Source organism: Ceraceosorus guamensis (assembly GCF_003144195.1).
Source record: "Ceraceosorus guamensis strain MCA 4658 unplaced genomic scaffold IE81scaffold_20, whole genome shotgun sequence".
In the NCBI taxonomy this organism is placed as follows: Eukaryota; Fungi; Basidiomycota; class Exobasidiomycetes; order Ceraceosorales; family Ceraceosoraceae; genus Ceraceosorus; species Ceraceosorus guamensis.
The window spans coordinates 121,838-139,163 of NW_020290015.1; the positions used below are offsets into that span (position 1 = coordinate 121,838).

The 17,326-nt window shown below is 54.9% G+C and overlaps 8 protein-coding genes across 8 annotated transcripts; 5 read left to right on the forward strand and 3 right to left on the reverse strand.

Annotated features, from left to right (window-relative positions):
• The first annotated feature begins 89 nt into the window (after positions 1 to 89).
• Positions 90 to 1,331, forward strand: IE81DRAFT_89031 (SGNH hydrolase). Its single transcript, XM_025517725.1, has 4 exons — positions 90 to 378; positions 460 to 498; positions 588 to 709; positions 790 to 1,331. Exons 1-4 carry the CDS (start codon positions 270 to 272, stop codon positions 1,123 to 1,125), a joined length of 606 nt encoding a protein of 201 aa, XP_025370544.1. The 5' UTR covers positions 90 to 269; the 3' UTR covers positions 1,126 to 1,331.
• Positions 1,186 to 2,993, reverse strand: IE81DRAFT_340766 (DNA glycosylase). The gene is made up of 2 exons (XM_025515623.1): positions 2,275 to 2,993; positions 1,186 to 2,195 (listed from the first exon to the last, which is right to left on the reverse strand). The coding sequence occupies exons 1-2, from the start codon at positions 2,841 to 2,843 to the stop codon at positions 1,538 to 1,540; spliced, it is 1,227 nt and encodes a 408-aa protein (XP_025370545.1). The 5' UTR covers positions 2,844 to 2,993; the 3' UTR covers positions 1,186 to 1,537.
• Positions 2,994 to 3,105: 112 nt separating this feature from the next.
• On the forward strand, positions 3,106 to 4,522 carry IE81DRAFT_89095 (hypothetical protein). The gene is made up of 3 exons (XM_025517726.1): positions 3,106 to 3,754; positions 3,858 to 3,961; positions 4,089 to 4,522. The coding sequence occupies exons 1-3, from the start codon at positions 3,384 to 3,386 to the stop codon at positions 4,289 to 4,291; spliced, it is 678 nt and encodes a 225-aa protein (XP_025370546.1). The 5' UTR covers positions 3,106 to 3,383; the 3' UTR covers positions 4,292 to 4,522.
• Positions 4,523 to 5,139: 617 nt separating this feature from the next.
• IE81DRAFT_288686 (Arf GTPase activating protein) lies at positions 5,140 to 5,919 on the reverse strand (the record flags this gene model as incomplete). The annotated part of the gene is made up of 5 exons (XM_025511782.1): positions 5,140 to 5,250; positions 5,332 to 5,483; positions 5,561 to 5,625; positions 5,721 to 5,745; positions 5,832 to 5,919. Coding segments are annotated over 5 exons (441 nt in total), but the record flags the coding sequence as incomplete, so codon positions are not given.
• Positions 5,920 to 6,469: 550 nt separating this feature from the next.
• On the forward strand, positions 6,470 to 9,009 carry IE81DRAFT_322454 (ARM repeat-containing protein). The gene is made up of 8 exons (XM_025513647.1): positions 6,470 to 6,806; positions 7,030 to 7,138; positions 7,221 to 7,253; positions 7,351 to 8,092; positions 8,167 to 8,298; positions 8,393 to 8,429; positions 8,508 to 8,587; positions 8,670 to 9,009. Exons 1-8 carry the CDS (start codon positions 6,662 to 6,664, stop codon positions 8,700 to 8,702), a joined length of 1,311 nt encoding a protein of 436 aa, XP_025370548.1. The 5' UTR covers positions 6,470 to 6,661; the 3' UTR covers positions 8,703 to 9,009.
• On the reverse strand, positions 8,695 to 11,453 carry IE81DRAFT_355208 (GCS-domain-containing protein; the record flags this gene model as incomplete). Its single annotated transcript, XM_025516671.1, has 4 exons — positions 8,695 to 9,148; positions 9,253 to 9,471; positions 9,572 to 10,352; positions 10,420 to 11,453. 4 exons carry the CDS (start codon positions 11,451 to 11,453, stop codon positions 9,047 to 9,049), a joined length of 2,136 nt encoding a protein of 711 aa, XP_025370549.1. The 3' UTR covers positions 8,695 to 9,046.
• A 1,818-nt stretch (positions 11,454 to 13,271) lies between these two features.
• IE81DRAFT_89218 (NAD(P)-binding protein) lies at positions 13,272 to 14,691 on the forward strand. Its single transcript, XM_025517727.1, has 3 exons — positions 13,272 to 13,477; positions 13,556 to 13,689; positions 13,768 to 14,691. Exons 1-3 carry the CDS (start codon positions 13,358 to 13,360, stop codon positions 14,489 to 14,491), a joined length of 978 nt encoding a protein of 325 aa, XP_025370550.1. The 5' UTR covers positions 13,272 to 13,357; the 3' UTR covers positions 14,492 to 14,691.
• Positions 14,692 to 15,015: 324 nt separating this feature from the next.
• IE81DRAFT_322457 (RNI-like protein) lies at positions 15,016 to 16,932 on the forward strand. Its single transcript, XM_025513648.1, has one exon. It carries the CDS (start codon positions 15,230 to 15,232, stop codon positions 16,799 to 16,801), a length of 1,572 nt encoding a protein of 523 aa, XP_025370551.1. The 5' UTR covers positions 15,016 to 15,229; the 3' UTR covers positions 16,802 to 16,932.
• The last annotated feature ends 394 nt before the right edge of the window (positions 16,933 to 17,326 follow it).

Consider the following 17,326-nt stretch of genomic DNA (forward strand, 5'->3'; position numbering starts at 1 on the left):
GCACTCGCGCGAGGAGACGCGCTACGCGGCGGCAGCTTCCGCGCGTCCTCCACACGAAGATGTGACGTGATGAGAGATAGGATGTGATGGTGTGCAGGATATGAAACGCCGCACAAACGCTTTCAACTCACGACTACTCGTCGATCCGACGTTCAAAAGCGAATTCGAAAGCGGTCGCAAGGGTTTCTTGGGATCATCGTCATCTCAGCAAAAGTTGACGGAGTCAAGCCGGACGAAATTCATTCGCAGCGTCCTGACAAGCTGAAAAGATGGCGTCTCGAATCTACGATCAGATCATCTTGTTCGGTGACAGCCAATTCGAACATGGGGACTTGCTGGTGGGCTTGCTGCAGACCGCGTATCAGCACAAGCTCGAGGGTGAGTGGAGGTGGGGAAGTGGGATATGGCGGTCGAGAGGCGCGAAAGCGTCCGCTGAGCAGATCAAACCTCCTCTTGCAGTTGTGAAGCGAGGCTTTAGCGGTTACACCACTCGAGAAGGTTGGTGCCATCAGTCTTCTTTGGTCGACGGTCCGTCGAGTGGGACGCGGTTCGAAGCGCTGATGTAAGCATCGTCTTCTTCAAAACAGCGCGAGCCATCGTTCCTCACGTTTTCCAACAGAGCGATCAGCGTGAAGTCGGCGGGAAAGCGGCCCTCGTCGTCGTTTGGTTCGGGACCAACGATGCCAAATTGAAAGGAACTTCGCAGCACGTGAGGCGACAGCAGAGCTCAAGTCACGCGCGCAGCCTGTCTGTTGGCTGACGCTGTCCGTCTAAACACATCGGCCTCAGCGTCCAGTCAGCGAGTTCGAAGACAACATGAAAGCGATGCTGCAAGAAATCGAGGAGAGATGTGGAGCTGGGGTGCCCATTCTTGTGCTTACTCCAGCACCTTGCCTCGACAGCCTCTCCGTACCTAGCAAGCACAACATTACAGCAGCATCGCAAGAGATCAGTGGCGCTGGTGTGAAGCTCGTCGCCGGTCTGAGCAAGAGCAACGTCAAGCCGGTCGAGATGATGCGAATGCTCGACGATGCCAAGAAGCGCTTCAACGGCCTGCACGACTACATAGTCGAGGATGGCCTACACATTCGACCTGAGGGCTATCACGTGAGCAGAGGGACGTGATCGATTCATGGCGGCACGCTAGCTGAATTTGACCTCTTGTGCATCCGGATGCACTAGTGGATCTTCCAAGTGAGCGTGACGTGGCTGGTGAGATACTGGCACGAACTGAAATAGAAATGCTGACAATGTGGATTGACCCTCCATCCTCCAATAGACGCTGATGGAAGCCATCTCGACGCACTATCCCTCCCTGAAGCCGTGGAACCTACCACGGGTGATGGCGGACTACACGCATATTGTCGGAGAAGAGGTGCCTCTACCTCGTCCAGTAGACACCTTGGCACCCCAGCGCCTGCCTGCTCAAGGATACAAACCACGTTTCGCAGAGCACGATCTCACCACATTCGACGCTAGAGCCAGAGAGCTCCTCTCCGATAGCAAATGATACGAATCATGGCAGGAGTGCATGCGGTTACTGGGGCAGCGCCAACTCCTCTTCCTCGAGCTGTCCTATCACGCCGCGCTCAAAATGAAATTGCGCGCCTTCTTTGGCCCACCTCCACTTCAAATAATTCCGCAGCTCTTTATCCAAGGGTATCATGCTTCTCCAGAGTGGCGTCTCTACTTGCGATGGTTGAAGTCCATGCTCTTTCTGCCGCGCTATAGATCCGCTGCTCGCGCCACATTCGCCTCTCGTCACTTCTCGTCTCCTTCGCAACACCTCTGCAAGTTCTTTGGAGCTGCGTGCTGCTTCGTCCGGATCTGCCAAGCCTTGTGACGCGCCTCCAGCATGACAAAAGATGGCCCACGAATCGACGGCGTACCTGCCTGCTCCTGGTAGATGAGCAACGGGAGTGAGAGGGTATGCACTGGTCCCGGGCAGTCTGCGATCACGAGCTTTTGGATCTCTGCATCTGCTCGATTCGGCGCGCCACGGTGGCAGATCTAGCCAAGCTTGGCTGAAGGACTTGAGGCGAGCAGCTCGAATGTTGTGCAGGCCTATCGGCTGTATCATATCAGTCAGCTCGCGCAGGTCAGCCTTTGCCAGAGCTTCTGGTGTGGGAAATTGATGCAAGAGCTTCCAAAAGACTGGAACAGCTTTAGAGCCGTGGGTTTGGTTGAGCAGCATGCTAAGGGGGGAATGCGGCTCGACGTGAGTATACCGGACCGCGTGCTTCTCACAGCGAAGCAAGGGTGAACGGTACTTACGTGGCGATCAAGACCATCCACGAATCATCCTTGACGATTTCCTGAATCATGCCAAAGAACGACTCGCTTCTAGAAATGCCGTGTATGCGGTGCGGCTTGTCTTCATGGGGCGTTGCTTTTGTCCCGTGCGATTGCAGATCATTTCTCTTTGGCCGAGCACGCTCCTTGCCCCGGCTGGTCTCACGCGATGACTCGTCTTTATCAACGTCTGGATTCGCTCCGTTCAAGACGGCAATTTCTCTGTCATGACTGAGCGGCACCTTCACTCTGCGTCTCTTGCTCGTGTGTGAAGAGCCTTTTTGCTGCTTGGTCTCAGCAGCGGCGGGCTTGCCCTTGCGCTCAAAGTACGGCGACACCTGCTCAATGTCTCGTCGCTTGCGGGTAGGTGTGCGCAGCTCGTTGCGAGCATCTCGAGCCTTTCTCGCTTCCCTTGCCTCGACCTTCTCTTCGTCGACTTCGCTTCTTCTTTGTACCGCACTTTCGCAAGCATTGCTGCCAGTCCGCACGCCCTGCTGGGCGGCAGCGCCTTGCAAGCGCGCTCGTTCTTGCAGCCTACTGCTTCTGCGCATGCTCACGAGTAGAAGAAGAGTTCGTCTGATTGGATACGCATGCGCACGCAGCCACCACCGCCTTGGGTGAAGGAATGGAAAGTCTTGCGTATGAGTGCTCGGCTGTCAATCGAATGAGTTCACGAGATTCGCATCACAATTGCTGCGTGTGAAGGCGGGATGTGATCGAGCTGAAAGCTCCCAGACGCTGGCGGGATTCTGACCTCATATGCGGCTGGCGCGTTTGCGCCTGCTGGAGGTACCGGTACAGTGCATGGTGAGTCAAGTCAGAGCACGGGACGGCACCGTTACCTGCATGTATGCACGCTGCATTCACATTCGTCCCGGCCAAACCATCCAACCGCCATCCCGACTCGTGCTGTTTACGCGATACCGCCACCATCTGTGCAAAGGCAAGGGCTTGACTCAGCAAACAAAGGCAAAGAGAAGTGATGACAGCTGATACATGTGCAGAAACGGGCACTTGGACATTCGAATACTCCAGCGCGTAAGCAATCAAGCCTAGCTGCCGCGAGCAGCATCAAAGTGGGCTCAAACGAGATGAATCGCGCTCTGGGAGAGCAAGCGGCACGGAGCGTTCAGGATGCTAGTCAAGCCTGCCTCCGGCGCACAGTGGGGACCATCTCGCCCATACAGACGAGAGCATTCTCGAGCGGGTCTGTGTCAAAGAAGCAATGCAAGGCTTTGTGTGCTGGCATAAGCCTCGCTTTTCTAGGTGGCGCTTTGGCTTCACAGACCGCCCCTCATGTGGAACTTGCTGGAAAGCGGCTGTTCGGTACCTCATCAAGCATCTTTGCAGACGAGATCAAGTCGGCCAGCTCGAGCATACTTCGCCAAGCTTCTCCAGCTGCTGCACGAAGACCTCAAACTCACTTGGTCTTCCTCACGCTCGATCAGGCTGAGAGGGATGCGTGAGTCCCGAGTGTACAAGCACGAGCATCGTGGCTTTTGTTGTAGGTGGGCTCTGTGAGCCTCTTTTCTTATTTTTTTTTGTACGCTCTTCACCCCATCCAGATGGCAGCAGTGGATCGCATACTTTCGAAATGAAGGTTTCGACTGCCTACTGATCAATGCGGCTGTCGAAGGCGGCGAAGCAGATCACAGCCGCTTGGGAGATGGTGAGTGGAGCAGGGCCGATGCGAGACAATGTTGTGCCACCAGCTGCTTAGACTTCTACCCGTCTGCTGTTTCTGCATGTCGACAGAGCTCACCCAACAGCTACGTCTCGCATCTCTACCCGTGCAGCCCATTGTGCTGGTCCAGGATCAAAGGGGCGCACAGGTTGCATTCGAGCACTTGTCGAGCGACCCCAGAGCCTCAGGTTTGATGATCTTCCTCTTCGACAAGAGTGGGCAAGAATCGTCCCTGAGAAGCATTTCAGACAGAGCGAAAGAGGTCAAGCTGCCGTCAAAGCTAAGGTGGACTCTTCTCAGTGCCAGCGAGGCTGATGCCATCAAGAAGGCAGAGAAGTGGATCAGAGATCAAGGGTTCTCGTAGAGCAAATTATGGGGCTCGAAGGCGCGCCTCAGAGAGTTCTACAATTTGAGCTTTGCCGACTGAATGTATGGTATTGTATCTAGCAGCGGCATCACGTACAGGGCAACAGAGTCAATGAAGGGCTACTTGAAGTCTCCCCAGATGTCTGAGAATGCATCCTTCTTTTGTGCCGTAGCTCCGCCTGTAGATGGCGCAGCAGTGCTATTGCTGATTACAGTGCTGCCCCAAATATCGTTGCTACTGGAGCCGAAAGTGTTGTTGGACTGTGCAGCGGCGGGAGGTGAAGCCCACGGATTTGACGCGCCAGCAGCAGGGGCAGGTGCAGGCGCACCCCCCATCGACAACCCTCCAAACGCATCCAATCCTCCAAATGCCGACTGATTGCCGGCATTCTGTACCGGGGGAGATGTCGCTACAGGAGGTTTCTGAGCGAAGAGTGACAGAATATCACTCTTGCCCCTAGCACCACCGACTGTAGGAGAGGTGGGGATGGTCGTGGACGTAGCAGCCGAGTCACTCCAATCCAGATCGAAAAGACCGCCGCCACCTCCCGTCGCTGGCTTTGGCGGTGCAGCCGCTGACTGCGCGGCACTCGCAGAGACAGGCGCGGGGCTTGATGCCCTACGAGGGGCAGGCGCAGGCGCTTCGGCTGGGTCAGACAGCAAATCGATAGCCGGTGCCGGTGCCGCTCTCGCGGGTTTGGGCGATGTGCTAGAGCCAGCGGCGGGGACAGTAGCCTGACCATTTGCATCGGTATCATCATTAGTCTGTGTTCTCCGGCAGAAGCATCAGATATTGGCTACTGCCACAAAAGACTCACCGGCGCTGAGGCTGGTGCAGCACCACCTTCATCAAGTACACTAGGGTCAGAGGGAGGTGCTCCCTCTTTGGCCCATCTCCGTGTCTCGTACTGGAGAAGGCCAGAGCTGTTATAAGCCGCCGTGCTTCCGCATGGCAGTGTGACGACTAGTCGAGCGTCGAGCGTGCTCACCTTGCTTCTGATAAAGCTCTCAATTTTGTGATCAGGGGGTACGTGGCCAGCCTTCAAGTGCGCTTCCCAGTATGCATTCGCTCGTTTGTTACCCCACTTCTGGATCGAGGCCATCTGTTCCGGCGTCCAGATATCCAGGTCGATGGATTTGACTGGTTGGCGAGATGAGTGCACAGGGTGAGCGATCCGGCTTTCCTAAGTGCCCTGTCAGGACTTGCGCGCTGCTCACCTTTTGATATGTGCGTTCCCATGCTGCGATGAATGCCTGAGCAACGGATGCAAAGAAAGCAGCCTCTGTGGATGTGTGATGCAGATGTTGGATGAGCTGGTGCGCAACGCGACCAAGGGTAGTCGCGCCCTTCCAGTGCGCTTATGACTGTACGACGCACAAGTTCCAAGATGCCCATCGCGGGTCTTGAGGTCGGGCGCAAGAAGGACAGTCGCTTCGATCAGCCAAAAGCACGAATCGTTGGGCCTTTCAGAAGCCGAGAAGGACGTACCGTTCTTTTTGCAGTCCACGCAGCTCTTGTTGTCGGGCTGCTTGACCATCGCCCTGAGCGTCCGAGCGTTGGCCTCATTTTGGGCCTTGCAGGTGGTTCAAATGGTGAGGAGCAGACCAAGCGCGCACATAAGAGCAGTGTGAGCCGCCATTGCGAGCGCAACACAGCTCCATAGATCGCAGCTCACTTTGGACTGTACTGGCCTAGACATTGCGCTTTGCCTCAAGCTTCAAACTCGATGACCTGTTAGCGAACAGCGACGCCTACCTACCAGAAAAGCGTCGGGTAAGACCGGTGTAAGGAAGTCGTGTGGAAGTGATGAGGTCCTCGAAACGTGTAGCCAATCGGTCTGGCGATATACAAATGGTATGCACGTTGCAGCGGTCATGCTGCGTGATGGTGTTGCGCCAGACGAGCCTGCCGAGCCTGGCCTCCAGGCGCTCACCAGCAGCAGCTGTCGTGCGCCGGCAAGCATCTTTCGTGCGAGAGGAGTCTTCTCGCTGTCGTGCGCCCACCACCGCGGCTGGGGCGCGTGATCTTGCATACACCATGCAGGCGCTGATGGGCGCGGCAGCCAGACGAGTGATGAAGGAGTTGTGATGGATCGAGGAGGCATCGCTCGACTTCCCTCGGAATGTATGCGCCCACATTTTGAAGGGACACATTGACGCTCAAGCACCATCATCCCCTTGAACGCTAGTGAAAGTTGGGCTTTCACGTCATTTTTACCGCAGCATCTTTGTCCTCTTCTGACGCTCATCCTTGGAGCCTCATCAACCCTCTCTTCAACCTCAAGTGCCAACACTGAACGCCAGCCCGACAAAGCGTTCATGACCTCGACTCCTTCCGGTACCGGGACACCCCCTCCAACGGCACAAGGAGGTCAGGCGAAAGCTGAAAAACCGACTTTAAGCGGCACGCGTATCAAGCAAAGAAAAGGTGTTGTCAAGAGTCAGGCCAAGTTCGAGCCCGAAGGTGAGTTTGGCACGAGGGCGACGTGCTCGAGGAAGTCTGTGCGAAAACAAAGCACGGCCACGACAGCTCCTCCCTGGTGGTCCGAGTATGTCAACACGCAACCTGTATCGCAGAGCGTGCCCAATGGCTAGAACGAGAACACGCTTCTCCACCCTCCTCTCAGCCTGACACATTCGATACTCGGCGTTGACTTTGACTCTGACTTTCTTCCTACCCCTCAAAGCATTCCGCGACGCGGTTTACAAGTACTTTGATGGTGTCTCCGCTACCGACGACTGGGATGGCTATGCTGCTGCCCTAGACAAGGCGGGCAACACCCTCGACTATCGCAAGTCAGTGGCTCTCACGCGTGCCTCGACCTCACCGCGGTGCAAAGCTCTGATATGTCCACTGCTCAATTCCTTACTGTTACAGGTATAGCGATCAGTTGTTCGAGATCTTGATCGCGTGAGTCGGTGCTGTGCGAGCCTTTCGGCAGCTGCTGGGGGCCGATACTGTGGCGCAGCTTTCGCTGACTTTGAATGTATGCATCTTCATCCCGCAGTGGTAACCTGCTCGCTCCTGGCGGTAGCCCACTTGACGATGCGCCAAGCAGCCCTTTCAGCGTCTTCGCTGCGAAGAGTGGATCGCCAGCTGATGTGAAGCCCATCATCACCACGCTTGACAAGGTCATTCGTAGATACAAGTTTTTGCAGAAGCCCTTGGACGAGCACTCGATCAAGTATTTGCTTCAGTACATTGGTCGCTTCGATGCTGGTCAGCGCGAACGCTTGGCTACGGCCACTGCCTTCCTCATTCAGATGAGCTTAGTGTCGGCCAGCTGCCTTCTGGTGCTGCAGAAGGACAATCTGACCAAAGATGAAGTAGCTTTGAACTTCATCATCAATGTCTTCAAGGCTTACTTGGCAGAAGGCAGCATCGATACTCTCAGTACCAGTCTGCGCAAGGGGCGGGTCACAGACGTCCTGCCCTTCTTTCCTCAGACGAAGCGCTCTCAGGCCAACATCGTCACTAGCACCTTCAGCTCTGCTGGTCTCACTGGTGTCGCTAACTTCTATGCCAAGTTGGCAGCCCGAGATGCTCGTGAGGCGGTCATCCGTCGCCTACACGAGCTGCGCGAGAATTTGGACGTCGTGCAAGAGCCTGTCGACGGTGCTGCCGAGGAGTCCAATCCTCGCGTAGATGAGATCGTCGACTACTTGAACGAGAGCGGTCTTCCCGCCGAGGAACGTATCGCCACGGCGTGGGAAGGTCTTATGAAAGATCAAGACCCCAACTTTGTCAAGGTGAGTCATGTGAACTTGATCAGCTTCGTTGGTGTTTTTGCTCAATCGGAACGTCTTGTCCTCCTCGCCTTTAGCACGTCACACCAGTCTTTGCTGCTATCGTCAAGGGCCCTCGCAACGAACTCGCCTTGATCAATGCAGCTCAGACTCATGTCAGTGCGTTGGGTGACCAGGCCAGCATGAAGACCTTCCCTGGCTTTTTGAAGGTAAGTCAAATCTTCACGCGCATTTTGCATCGTTCTCAGAGCATTGGCTTCGGCACCGCTGACCAGCACCTCTCATTACGTGTTTCACCATTAGCTATGGTACAACGAAGATGTCGTGAGCGACTCGGCAAGTGCGTGTTTTTCTCAGAGAACCAATCGCCCAGCTACTGTGAAGAGACTCATCGCTTCGCTGTCCTTGCCTGCTGCAGTCATTTTCTGGCACACCAAAGGCCACAAAACAACACAAGGCTACCAAGCCGTGCTGCAAGTCGCTGCGCCTCTGGTCAAGGTGGGTACAGCCCATCGTCGAAAACATGTTCGCGTGTCTTTCGCTGATGCTTCCAATGTGCGCTCGCGTTTGCTTTCTGTAGTATCTCCAAGAGCAGGAGGAGGAGGATGACTAGGAGTGAACCTTCTGCTCTCTCTCTACTCTGACGGCTCAGCATCCCAAGATGCTTAGAGCGTGGCCGCCAAGTGAAATTCAAATGGCTCTGCAAAGCAGAGTGGGCTTTTCCCTTGAAATACCACGCGTGTGCCAATGGAAGTGCGAAGCAAACCGCGAAATCGTCGAGCAAACGAATTTACCGCAGCGCACTGACTTTGGGAATTCTTGAAAGGAGGTTTTACATTACAACAACGAGCAATCGATGCGTGGACAGTAAGCATTTTTGAATGTGCGCGCGGCCAGCGGCGATGCGAAAAAGTCTACGAGCGCAGGGAGAGAGGGTGCAAACGATTAATGCGCAGCTCAGGCATCCTTCTGCGCTTTTCTTCTCTGCGCGAAGCCTTTTGGCAAGAAGCCAGGCGCTTCCACTTCGCCTCGCTCGATTGCGTCTAGTTGCTTGATCATCTGGGGCAGCCAAACAGGCGGCAGTGCGTCAGCACATTCACGAATCAAGGGCGATGCTCGTAAAGGCATCATTGAGCCTCCACTGCCCAAGACGAGCCACTCACATCGTAGTTGACCTTGGCGCTAACAACAGAATCTTTCTTGTACTCGGGGTGCGTCCTCACAAAATTTCTGATCCACGTTGCTGCAGTGATAAGCTCTCCGCTGGCTCGCTTCGATACCAGGTCAAGATAGATGCCCAGTTCGCACCGGGTCTCGACGTCCATCGTGAGCGAGTCGAGGTAACTGTAAACCAGCGTGATCAGACCGGGGAAGGAGCCGTCCTGTGAACAGTTTTCCCCAGAAAATGCGGACGCCGTAGCGAAGAAGGAATGACATCGATCAGATTGCGGGTTAGGATACGCATCTTGAAGTGTGACTCACCTTTCCATTCATGAGCTCATTGAGCGTAAATTCATCGTACTCTTCTTCGACCGGAGTAGGCTCAGGACTCGCAGCGCGAGAGGAAGCGGAGGTCCGGGGGAGAGGACTCTTGACGCCATTCGACGACGCCGCTGCTCCGTTGGCCGGCGAAGTGGCGCCTCTGTTTGGGCTTGGTGCTCTGCTTCCTCTGGGCGTCCCTCTACCACCTCTGCCGCTTACCGAAGAGTCCCGCGCATGATGTCTCGGCTTTGACCTGAATACCTCTTTTCGAAAGTGGAATTTTTGCGTATTGACAGCGTCCCGAATGTGGGCTCGCTTCATGTTCACATCCACCTTGCTGATAGGCATGTAGAAGTTGAGGTGGAAGCTCAAGATGGCTCGGGTAAGCAGCACGATGAAAATGCTGAAAGCCGCGTTCTCAAAATCGGTCACTTGCACCTCCATGGATCTGAATTCTACCCTCCATCCAATCTGACCACCAGGTGGTGGAGGCTTGAATCTCATCGTCTGCCAATTTGTGGATTGAATGTTCTCAAAATGATCCATGGACTGATGATCGTCAAGATCGACCATCTCGCTGAAGATGACGAGGGGGTCTCGAATGAACAGGTGGGCCAGATGCGTAGCGAGGAGAGGGTCGATGCCGGCCTTTTCGAGACGAGTCTTGACCTTTTCATCGACTGGCAAAGGATTGTCGTTGTACTCTGGCCGATTGGCAGGATCTTGAGAGATGTAGCTGTCCACTGAGTCGTATCTACATCGTAGAAGGGCAAGAAAGGCGCTAAATGCAATGCAGTCATGTGCCTTCGGCAGCAAGCGCTGGAGCGCATCTCGATTTCAGGACTCACCTACTCTTCTGCATCAGCATTCTGCTATCCTTCAGTGGCTCCAGCCCGCGTTCTTCTCTCGTGCGGTCATCCACTGCAGCGGAGATGACGTTCCATCGACAATCGACATCTGCTAGGTATCCTCTGTATGCAGGACTAGCGGCCGTCAAGGCCAGTAATAGTGGTCCGACGGGGACGAGTTGGTCGTACACTGTTCGAGCTTCTTGCACGCTACAAGCTTGGAATGTGACTTGCAAGCAACAGCAGCCCATGCCGAAGCCCATCGCATCCATGTATATGTGATCGGGCAGCGCTGCGCCCGCCCTTGCTTCCTTGTCCTCTGGAAACAGCTGTCTGTCCCATGGGATGCTCGAATCGACAAAGGGTCGGGGAGTGAGCTCATCGTGAAAGATGGGCATGTTGATGGCGACCTTTGCACCTCTCCTCTGCCTGATGTTTGCTGTCAAAGTCGGGAAACGCGCATGAGGATTGATGACTTCATCGGGCAAGAAGAGACTTCGACTGGCCGATCCGTTCGCTTCCAGAGGCGGGTCTGTGAAGGGCCTGTCAGTCACACCCAACCTGGGAAAGGACGTGAGCGTAACAGGGAGCTCGTGAGGGAGCAAGTGGGACCTGGCGATGCGACGCCTCAGCCGCATGTTGGCCTCGACGGTCCTCAAATCCCGGGGTGTGACGCCATAAGGAGCTCCAGGCGTGCTCTCGAGCATGAAGCGCCCGTATTCGGGATGAAAGGTCGGCACGTGTCCACCTGCTGCTGCGTCCCCGGGCAGCTTGGTGGCAGCGTCGGCATGGGATTCAGCCAGCACTTTGAGAATCTCTGCTTGTCTTAGGGACAATCGGGCATCCGCTTGCTCATCGTCGAAAGAGACCACGATGTACTCGATCTCGTCGCCCCACAGCAAGCCATCACCCCTCCTATCCTTGATCTGCTCCCACAGATGGAGGAACTGCGTGATGCCATGCTCTCGCACGTGCTCTGCCAGCGGTTTGGTGTCGGGCCATGAAAGCGGCGTGCCGAGGGATAGCAGTCCCATGGCTGTCGGTATGAGGAGTGACCCTTGCGGGCGGAAGGAAAGGAAGAGAAGAAGCGATGCCGAAGAGGATTAGATGACGGGTTCTTCCGAGCACAAGCTGCTTAGCGCGAATGCGAATGCGGATGGGTCTCGTGACTTGGCCAAGACCAGCCTCTTGCACTTTGCCGATGCGACGCGATCAGCAAGGGGAATGACGTGATTGAGAGTCAAGGATGAGGAAGGGCGTGTCCGCGAGAGCTGAGCTGGGTAAGGTGAATCTATGCGAAGAATTTCGACCGAAATGTTGAGCTGCGACGCACCCAATCGGAGCAGTGGTCGCCAGGCGTTGTCATAGGTACCGCGATGTGTGTCAAGGGCGATGGAACGCTGCGCATACACCTGGACCGTTCCTCCACGTCAGGGAGCGAGGGGATGCTTGTTGCCTGAACCCTTCCTCGGAGGACGTCCAGAAAAGAGTCTCAAAGTTTTGCCGAAGGTCGGCGCCTCACAGCGTCGGTGTCGCAGGTTTGAATTGTGATTTGAATACCCACCCAGTCTGAATTCATATCCAAAGGCGGAGACTACAAAGCCTTTGCAGCCTGTCGATTTGGCGAAGCACAAAGGCCGATGAGCAGCAAATGTATCGACCGGAGTTAAGACCCATTCAAAGCTGCTGACGCGACTTTACCGCGCGAGCGAGCGGCACGTGAAGTTGAGCGCGAGGTGTCCGGCAAGCTCGGTGAGACAAGCAAGTCGTAAGTACACCCTGCACCAAAACTCAAGGTCGGTCAAGAGGTATATATATAGGTGATCGTGATTTTGGTTATGAGCGATCGAGCACCACGTTGCACGATTCAAGATTACGGAACCGAAGATCTCTCATTAGGCACATCTCTTCGACCAGAATTCATTTCATCAGAAAGCTAGGGTTTGTCAACGCCATCATCTTGCGAGGTGAATAAAGGATGACTACGCGTGAGCGCCAAACAGAGAAAAGCCAGGGTGCGCAAGACAACTCGCCACCCCATGACTCACGACTGCACATGTGCGCGTCGCTATATACAGAGCTTGTGCGCAGCAACAATCACGAATTGACTCGTGAATTCTGGCAGCAGGCACTCGTGACTCATCGGACTCAGATCAATCAAGAATAATCTCTCGCACCGCTCTATGCCGCTATAGCCGTGCTGTGGTGCGGAGGCGTCCCACCAACGGAATAGACTTGGGAATTGCATCGCGAACGTTATAAGCACGCAGCACACTCGTCCTTTTGCTTTCAACCTCGAGAAATTCTCCACATCTATGCAAGATCGGGCTTTATAATTTGAACAAAGCCCCGAAATGCGCGCTTAGCATTTTTGGCGAGCGGTATATAGCGATCGAGCGCTACAGTCAAGAGTACTGTATCAGGCAAAGCGATTCAAGGATTCTTGATTGAGTCGTCAGTCAAATTCTGCTCTATTTCGCGCCGTCGTTTCTAGTGGTGGTTACCGAGTACAAAACCTCCGGAAACGATCGAGCTGCCTGAATATGTCATATTACCGGCGGCGTGAGCAGTCTCGAACATCGCTTCGTACGTTCGACCTACGATTCACGGAGGCGAAACTTCGGTCTGGGATGGGGCCCGACGCTTGCAATCGTGAATCACGAATGGCGCACTCCTCCACCAGTCACATGAGCAGAAGGAACCCAAATTCAAGGCTCGAGCAAATTCATGGTCGAGAATCCGTGCTTGCGTGCGACGAGGGGTGAGGCGAGCGAGCGTACACCACTGCTGGTGAAGTTTCGGATGGATTGGTGGTGCGTGGTGGACGTTAGCAGTTGTCGCAAAGATGACTGCTTCTCCTTCCGGACCACCACTCCACGTACAGCGTTGCACACGCTCACCTCCACGAAGTACGCCTTCAGGCTAAAGTCGCCATAAGATGGTTCTCCCGGGTTTCCTCGACATTCGAGCTTGGGGTTTCTTCCCCGGCGCCCCTGAATGGACTTCCAAAGACATACCTGACCAGACCGGCAAGGTCGCCATCGTGACTGGCGCAAACGTAAGTGGCACTGAATGGTCGCTAATCTCATGTCCCGGTCCTATCGCTCTCTGATCCACTATCGATGGGGTCTCTCAGACCGGGATTGGTCTCGAAACAGCATACAGGCTGGCCGAGAAGGGCGCAAAAGTCCATCTCGCTTGCAGGAGCAAAGACAAGGCTGACAAGGCCATCGAGTACATCAACACAAAAGTTCCGAACGCTCAGGTGCAGTAAGTGAGAGGACGGGGCGCGCTCAATTCCTTCGATGCGGCGCGACTGAAACAGCCCTTGTTGGTCAACATCTGCAGATTCTTACAGCTAGACTTGTCTTCGCTGCGCTCCTCTCTCGACGCAGGCCGGCGATTCGCCTCTACGGAGCCTAGGCTCGACCTCCTTATTAACAATGCCGGTGTCATGATGCCTCCTGAGGGATCATTGACGCAAGACGGATACGACCTGCAGTGGGGCACCAATAACTTGGGCCATCAAGCCTTTACCCAGGCGCTTGTCCCACTGCTCAAGAAGACTGCAAAGAGCGCATCGGCTGGGTCAGTGCGAATCATTTGGGTTGCCAGCTCTGGACACTGGATCCTCGCACCATGGAGCGGCGTCGACTTTGAAAGTCTGAAAGAGGGCAAACATCGCAAGCGAGACACCAATGCCCACTACGGCATCAGCAAGTTGGGAAATGTGCACCAAGCTGCTGTTCAAGCTAGGCAGCTAAAAAGTGACGGGATCATCACTGCCAGTCTGCATCCAGGCAACATCTTTTCCGACTTGCAACGGCATCAACCCTGGATTGTCAAGGCGATCACATCGATCGCCTTGCACTCCACCGAGCGGGGCGCACTGACTTCTTTGTACACTGCTACGAGTCCCGACGTCACTTTGGCTGAGAGTGGCTCTTACTACGTGCCGTGGGCGCGCAAGTGGAACACAAGCCATGCCAAGGCAGATGATCCTGCAGCTCAAGAAGCTACGTGGGAATGGAACGAGAAGGAGATTGCCGCTTTTGAGTCCAAAGCTCGCTGATATTGCCAAGTTGCCCGTCTCAAATCGAGAACAATTCATTGCTACATCGCGCGTTGGTCTCTATCGCTTGACACTTCTATGAGATACTTTTTTGGTTCTTGGTCCGATGCTGCTTCTATTTGCTCCACGTTGTATTTCCTCCCATATTATGCCGTTTGTGCTTAACCCACCGCAACTCTTCGATGCACCTGTTCACCCTCTGTCGATTCATTGGTGCATGTGCGCAAGCGCTGTGAGAGGGTGGTAAAACGAGCTTCACGTTTGCAACAAGCGTCAACGTCTTGTGTGACTCGGACTCGTGACTGTCGACCTCCATGATTTCCATTCACGTTCAGGCATACCGGTACCACGCAGCATCCTCGATCATAGCGTGCACGCACCACGAAGAGGAATTTTTGGCCGACGCGTTCCTGCATCTGCAAGACGGCTAGGCGAAACATAATCAAAATTGAATGCAGCTTCGTGAGCCGTGGGTCGATCATTCGTGATTCGAAGATGACAAAAACCTTTGACCCACTTCTCATCCCCATCCTTACGCTATGCTAGGCGCGCACCGATTCACCTGCCGAGCTCGAGCTATTTGATCTGAGCTTGACCCACAGCAATGTAGTGGAAATTGCCTCAAAGCTCAATAGAAGTTGGGAAGGCGGATCTGGGCGGAACTGAACCTTCGCACTCGTTACTGGGCACGCGGGAAACAAGCTGGGGCCGAGACTCTCACTGATCCCCGCTTTTGCCATGACGCCTGGTCCCGAAGTAGCTCGCGCTTCCCTTGGCTCTGGTCCGAAGGTTCAACCTCGTCGCTCGCGCTTATCACCGCCATGGAACTCTTCCAGCACCGATCAGGCATTGCCGAAAGCGTCAGCTATGCCTGTCGAGGTTGCTGACGATGTTCAAGATTTCAACCCACTTTTTGAATGCATTGCTCAGAGGCAGCCAGATCAGCAGATGAATGAGACCCTAAACGATGGGTCCGTGCTGCTCGCAGAAAAGAGCTGGGGTGCCTCCTTTGCGCGGTTTCAAAAGGGCGCCATTTGTCTTCAAGATGGCAGACTGGACCTGTATCAGCAAGGTCTGAGCAGTGTCCATGTGCCTCTGCTGACCGCGGCGCTGATGGAACACTGCTCCCGCCCCGAGGCTGCTTGGAGAATACGCCACCTACTTCTAGGCAACAATGCTTTGGGCGACGGAGGCATCAGAGCGCTTAGCTCGTTTCTGCACGAGTGTCCTGGCGCAAGACAGCATCTCATGACTTTGTACATCCCTGCCAACAACGTAACATCGCAAGGTCTCGCGGACATGGCTAGCATACTGCAAACGGACGCGCTGGCTATTCAGAGCTTGTGGCTTAAGCGCAACCCCCTGGGCCCGATCAGTGTTCCTGCGTTGTTGGCCTTGGCTTCGAGCTGTCCCGCACTGCGCTGCCTCGACGTCGATGTGTGTGAGTTGGGCGATGATGGATGTGCGGCATTGTGCTCTGGTCTGCAACATTCCAACATCAACCTATGCACCTTGTACCTCTCTGGCAACGGCGCTGGTCGCAAGACATGTTTCGCTCTAAGGGATGTATGCGCTTCTCCTGCCTCCCCTGAATCTCTATACTTGACGTGCTCGCCAATCGGGGACGAAGGCATCGAAATTCTCTGCGACGGCTTTGCCCGCAACACAAATCTCCGCCGCCTTGTCTTGGGCTCGATGGGAATGACTTCAGCAGGCGTGTCGGCCTTGTGCAAGACGCTAGCCAACCACCCTACCCTCTTGCACCTTGATCTATCCCGCGCTCCCGGGACAGCCGATCTTGAAGCACACTCGAACCACATCGGCAAAGAAGCGCTGACGTCTATCGTATCGCTCATCGAGAGAGCAGAGTCGCTGCGCTCGATTGTTTTAGGTCGCCTGGAGATCGACAAGCAGGATCTGGAACAGCTGCGTGGTGCTGTGCTAAGTCGAGGCCCTTCAAAGCGCCGCATCATAGTCTTCGAAGCCTCGCTGCCAAGCGACGAAGCAGACAGGGAAGCGCGCACCTCGGTTCGAGCGAGAAGAGATCGCTTCCAAGCGGCTCTGTCTCAAGGAGGGCAACAGGCCGTCGTTCAAGAAGGAGGCGCAGAATGGCTCGGGGACACGAATAGCCTCGACGTTGTGGCTCATGACTTTCTGCGCTTTGAATCCAAGACACCGTCGGACAGGCTGTATGAGCTGACCAAGCGACTCTTGGCCAACCCGCGAGAGGTCAGAAATGCCGACAGTATCTTCAAGGCGGAGGTGCTGAGAAGCAGGAAGAAGAGGCAGCCCCTGCGTGATAAGCGCTGACTACAGATTCGAGAATAATAACTCCGATCTCTGCAAATGTCACTTTCGCCAGCTGCATGTAACCAATCATGTAAACGAGTCGAGTATACGAGATGGACCTCCTTCCGCCGGCGCAGCAAGGCTTCATCATGATGATCAATTCAAAGTAGACCTTGCGCCTGCATAATGGCCGCCACTACTGTGATTGCTGTCGAGGTGTCGTGAGAAAGACATGTTTCATGATCATGCCGAGTCGTTCGAACCTTGCTCAGAGACCGAGCGGCGTACGCAGCTAGGGCATGGCAGCATGATCGAGAAAAGGTCCGAATTAATAAGAACAGAAGAGTCACGATCGAGTTTCTGATGAGTCAAGAGTCGTGAGTCAAGAAGTGTGAACCCAGCGCGCAGGCTTGATCGCACATGACGCACGGCATCAGGAGGTTGTTCCGCTGCAGGCACGTATAGCGAGCGGTACGGTACACTCGTCACGAGTCACGACCTACGAATCGGAATGCCATGAACGTGTCGGGCTGTGCTTGGTGCGTG

Coding starts and splice junctions, on each gene's coding strand:
- IE81DRAFT_340766 (XM_025515623.1), bottom strand. CDS start 2,843: ATGCGCAGAAGCAGTAGGCTGCAAGAACGAGCGCGCTTGCAAGGCGCT. Junction 2,196..2,274: donor TGGATGGTCTTGATCGCCAC/GTAAGTACCGTT, acceptor TTCCCCCCTTAG/CATGCTGCTCAACCAAACCC.
- IE81DRAFT_89031 (XM_025517725.1), top strand. CDS start 270: ATGGCGTCTCGAATCTACGATCAGATCATCTTGTTCGGTGACAGCCAA. Junction 379..459: donor GTATCAGCACAAGCTCGAGG/GTGAGTGGAGGT, acceptor CTCCTCTTGCAG/TTGTGAAGCGAGGCTTTAGC. Junction 499..587: donor CGGTTACACCACTCGAGAAG/GTTGGTGCCATC, acceptor TCTTCAAAACAG/CGCGAGCCATCGTTCCTCAC.
- IE81DRAFT_89095 (XM_025517726.1), top strand. CDS start 3,384: ATGAATCGCGCTCTGGGAGAGCAAGCGGCACGGAGCGTTCAGGATGCT. Junction 3,755..3,857: donor GATCAGGCTGAGAGGGATGC/GTGAGTCCCGAG, acceptor CACCCCATCCAG/ATGGCAGCAGTGGATCGCAT. Junction 3,962..4,088: donor TCACAGCCGCTTGGGAGATG/GTGAGTGGAGCA, acceptor CTACCCGTGCAG/CCCATTGTGCTGGTCCAGGA.
- IE81DRAFT_89218 (XM_025517727.1), top strand. CDS start 13,358: ATGGTTCTCCCGGGTTTCCTCGACATTCGAGCTTGGGGTTTCTTCCCC. Junction 13,478..13,555: donor CCATCGTGACTGGCGCAAAC/GTAAGTGGCACT, acceptor GGGGTCTCTCAG/ACCGGGATTGGTCTCGAAAC. Junction 13,690..13,767: donor GTTCCGAACGCTCAGGTGCA/GTAAGTGAGAGG, acceptor CAACATCTGCAG/ATTCTTACAGCTAGACTTGT.
- IE81DRAFT_322457 (XM_025513648.1), top strand. CDS start 15,230: ATGACGCCTGGTCCCGAAGTAGCTCGCGCTTCCCTTGGCTCTGGTCCG.
- IE81DRAFT_322454 (XM_025513647.1), top strand. CDS start 6,662: ATGACCTCGACTCCTTCCGGTACCGGGACACCCCCTCCAACGGCACAA. Junction 7,139..7,220: donor AACACCCTCGACTATCGCAA/GTCAGTGGCTCT, acceptor TTACTGTTACAG/GTATAGCGATCAGTTGTTCG. Junction 8,588..8,669: donor TCGCTGCGCCTCTGGTCAAG/GTGGGTACAGCC, acceptor TGCTTTCTGTAG/TATCTCCAAGAGCAGGAGGA.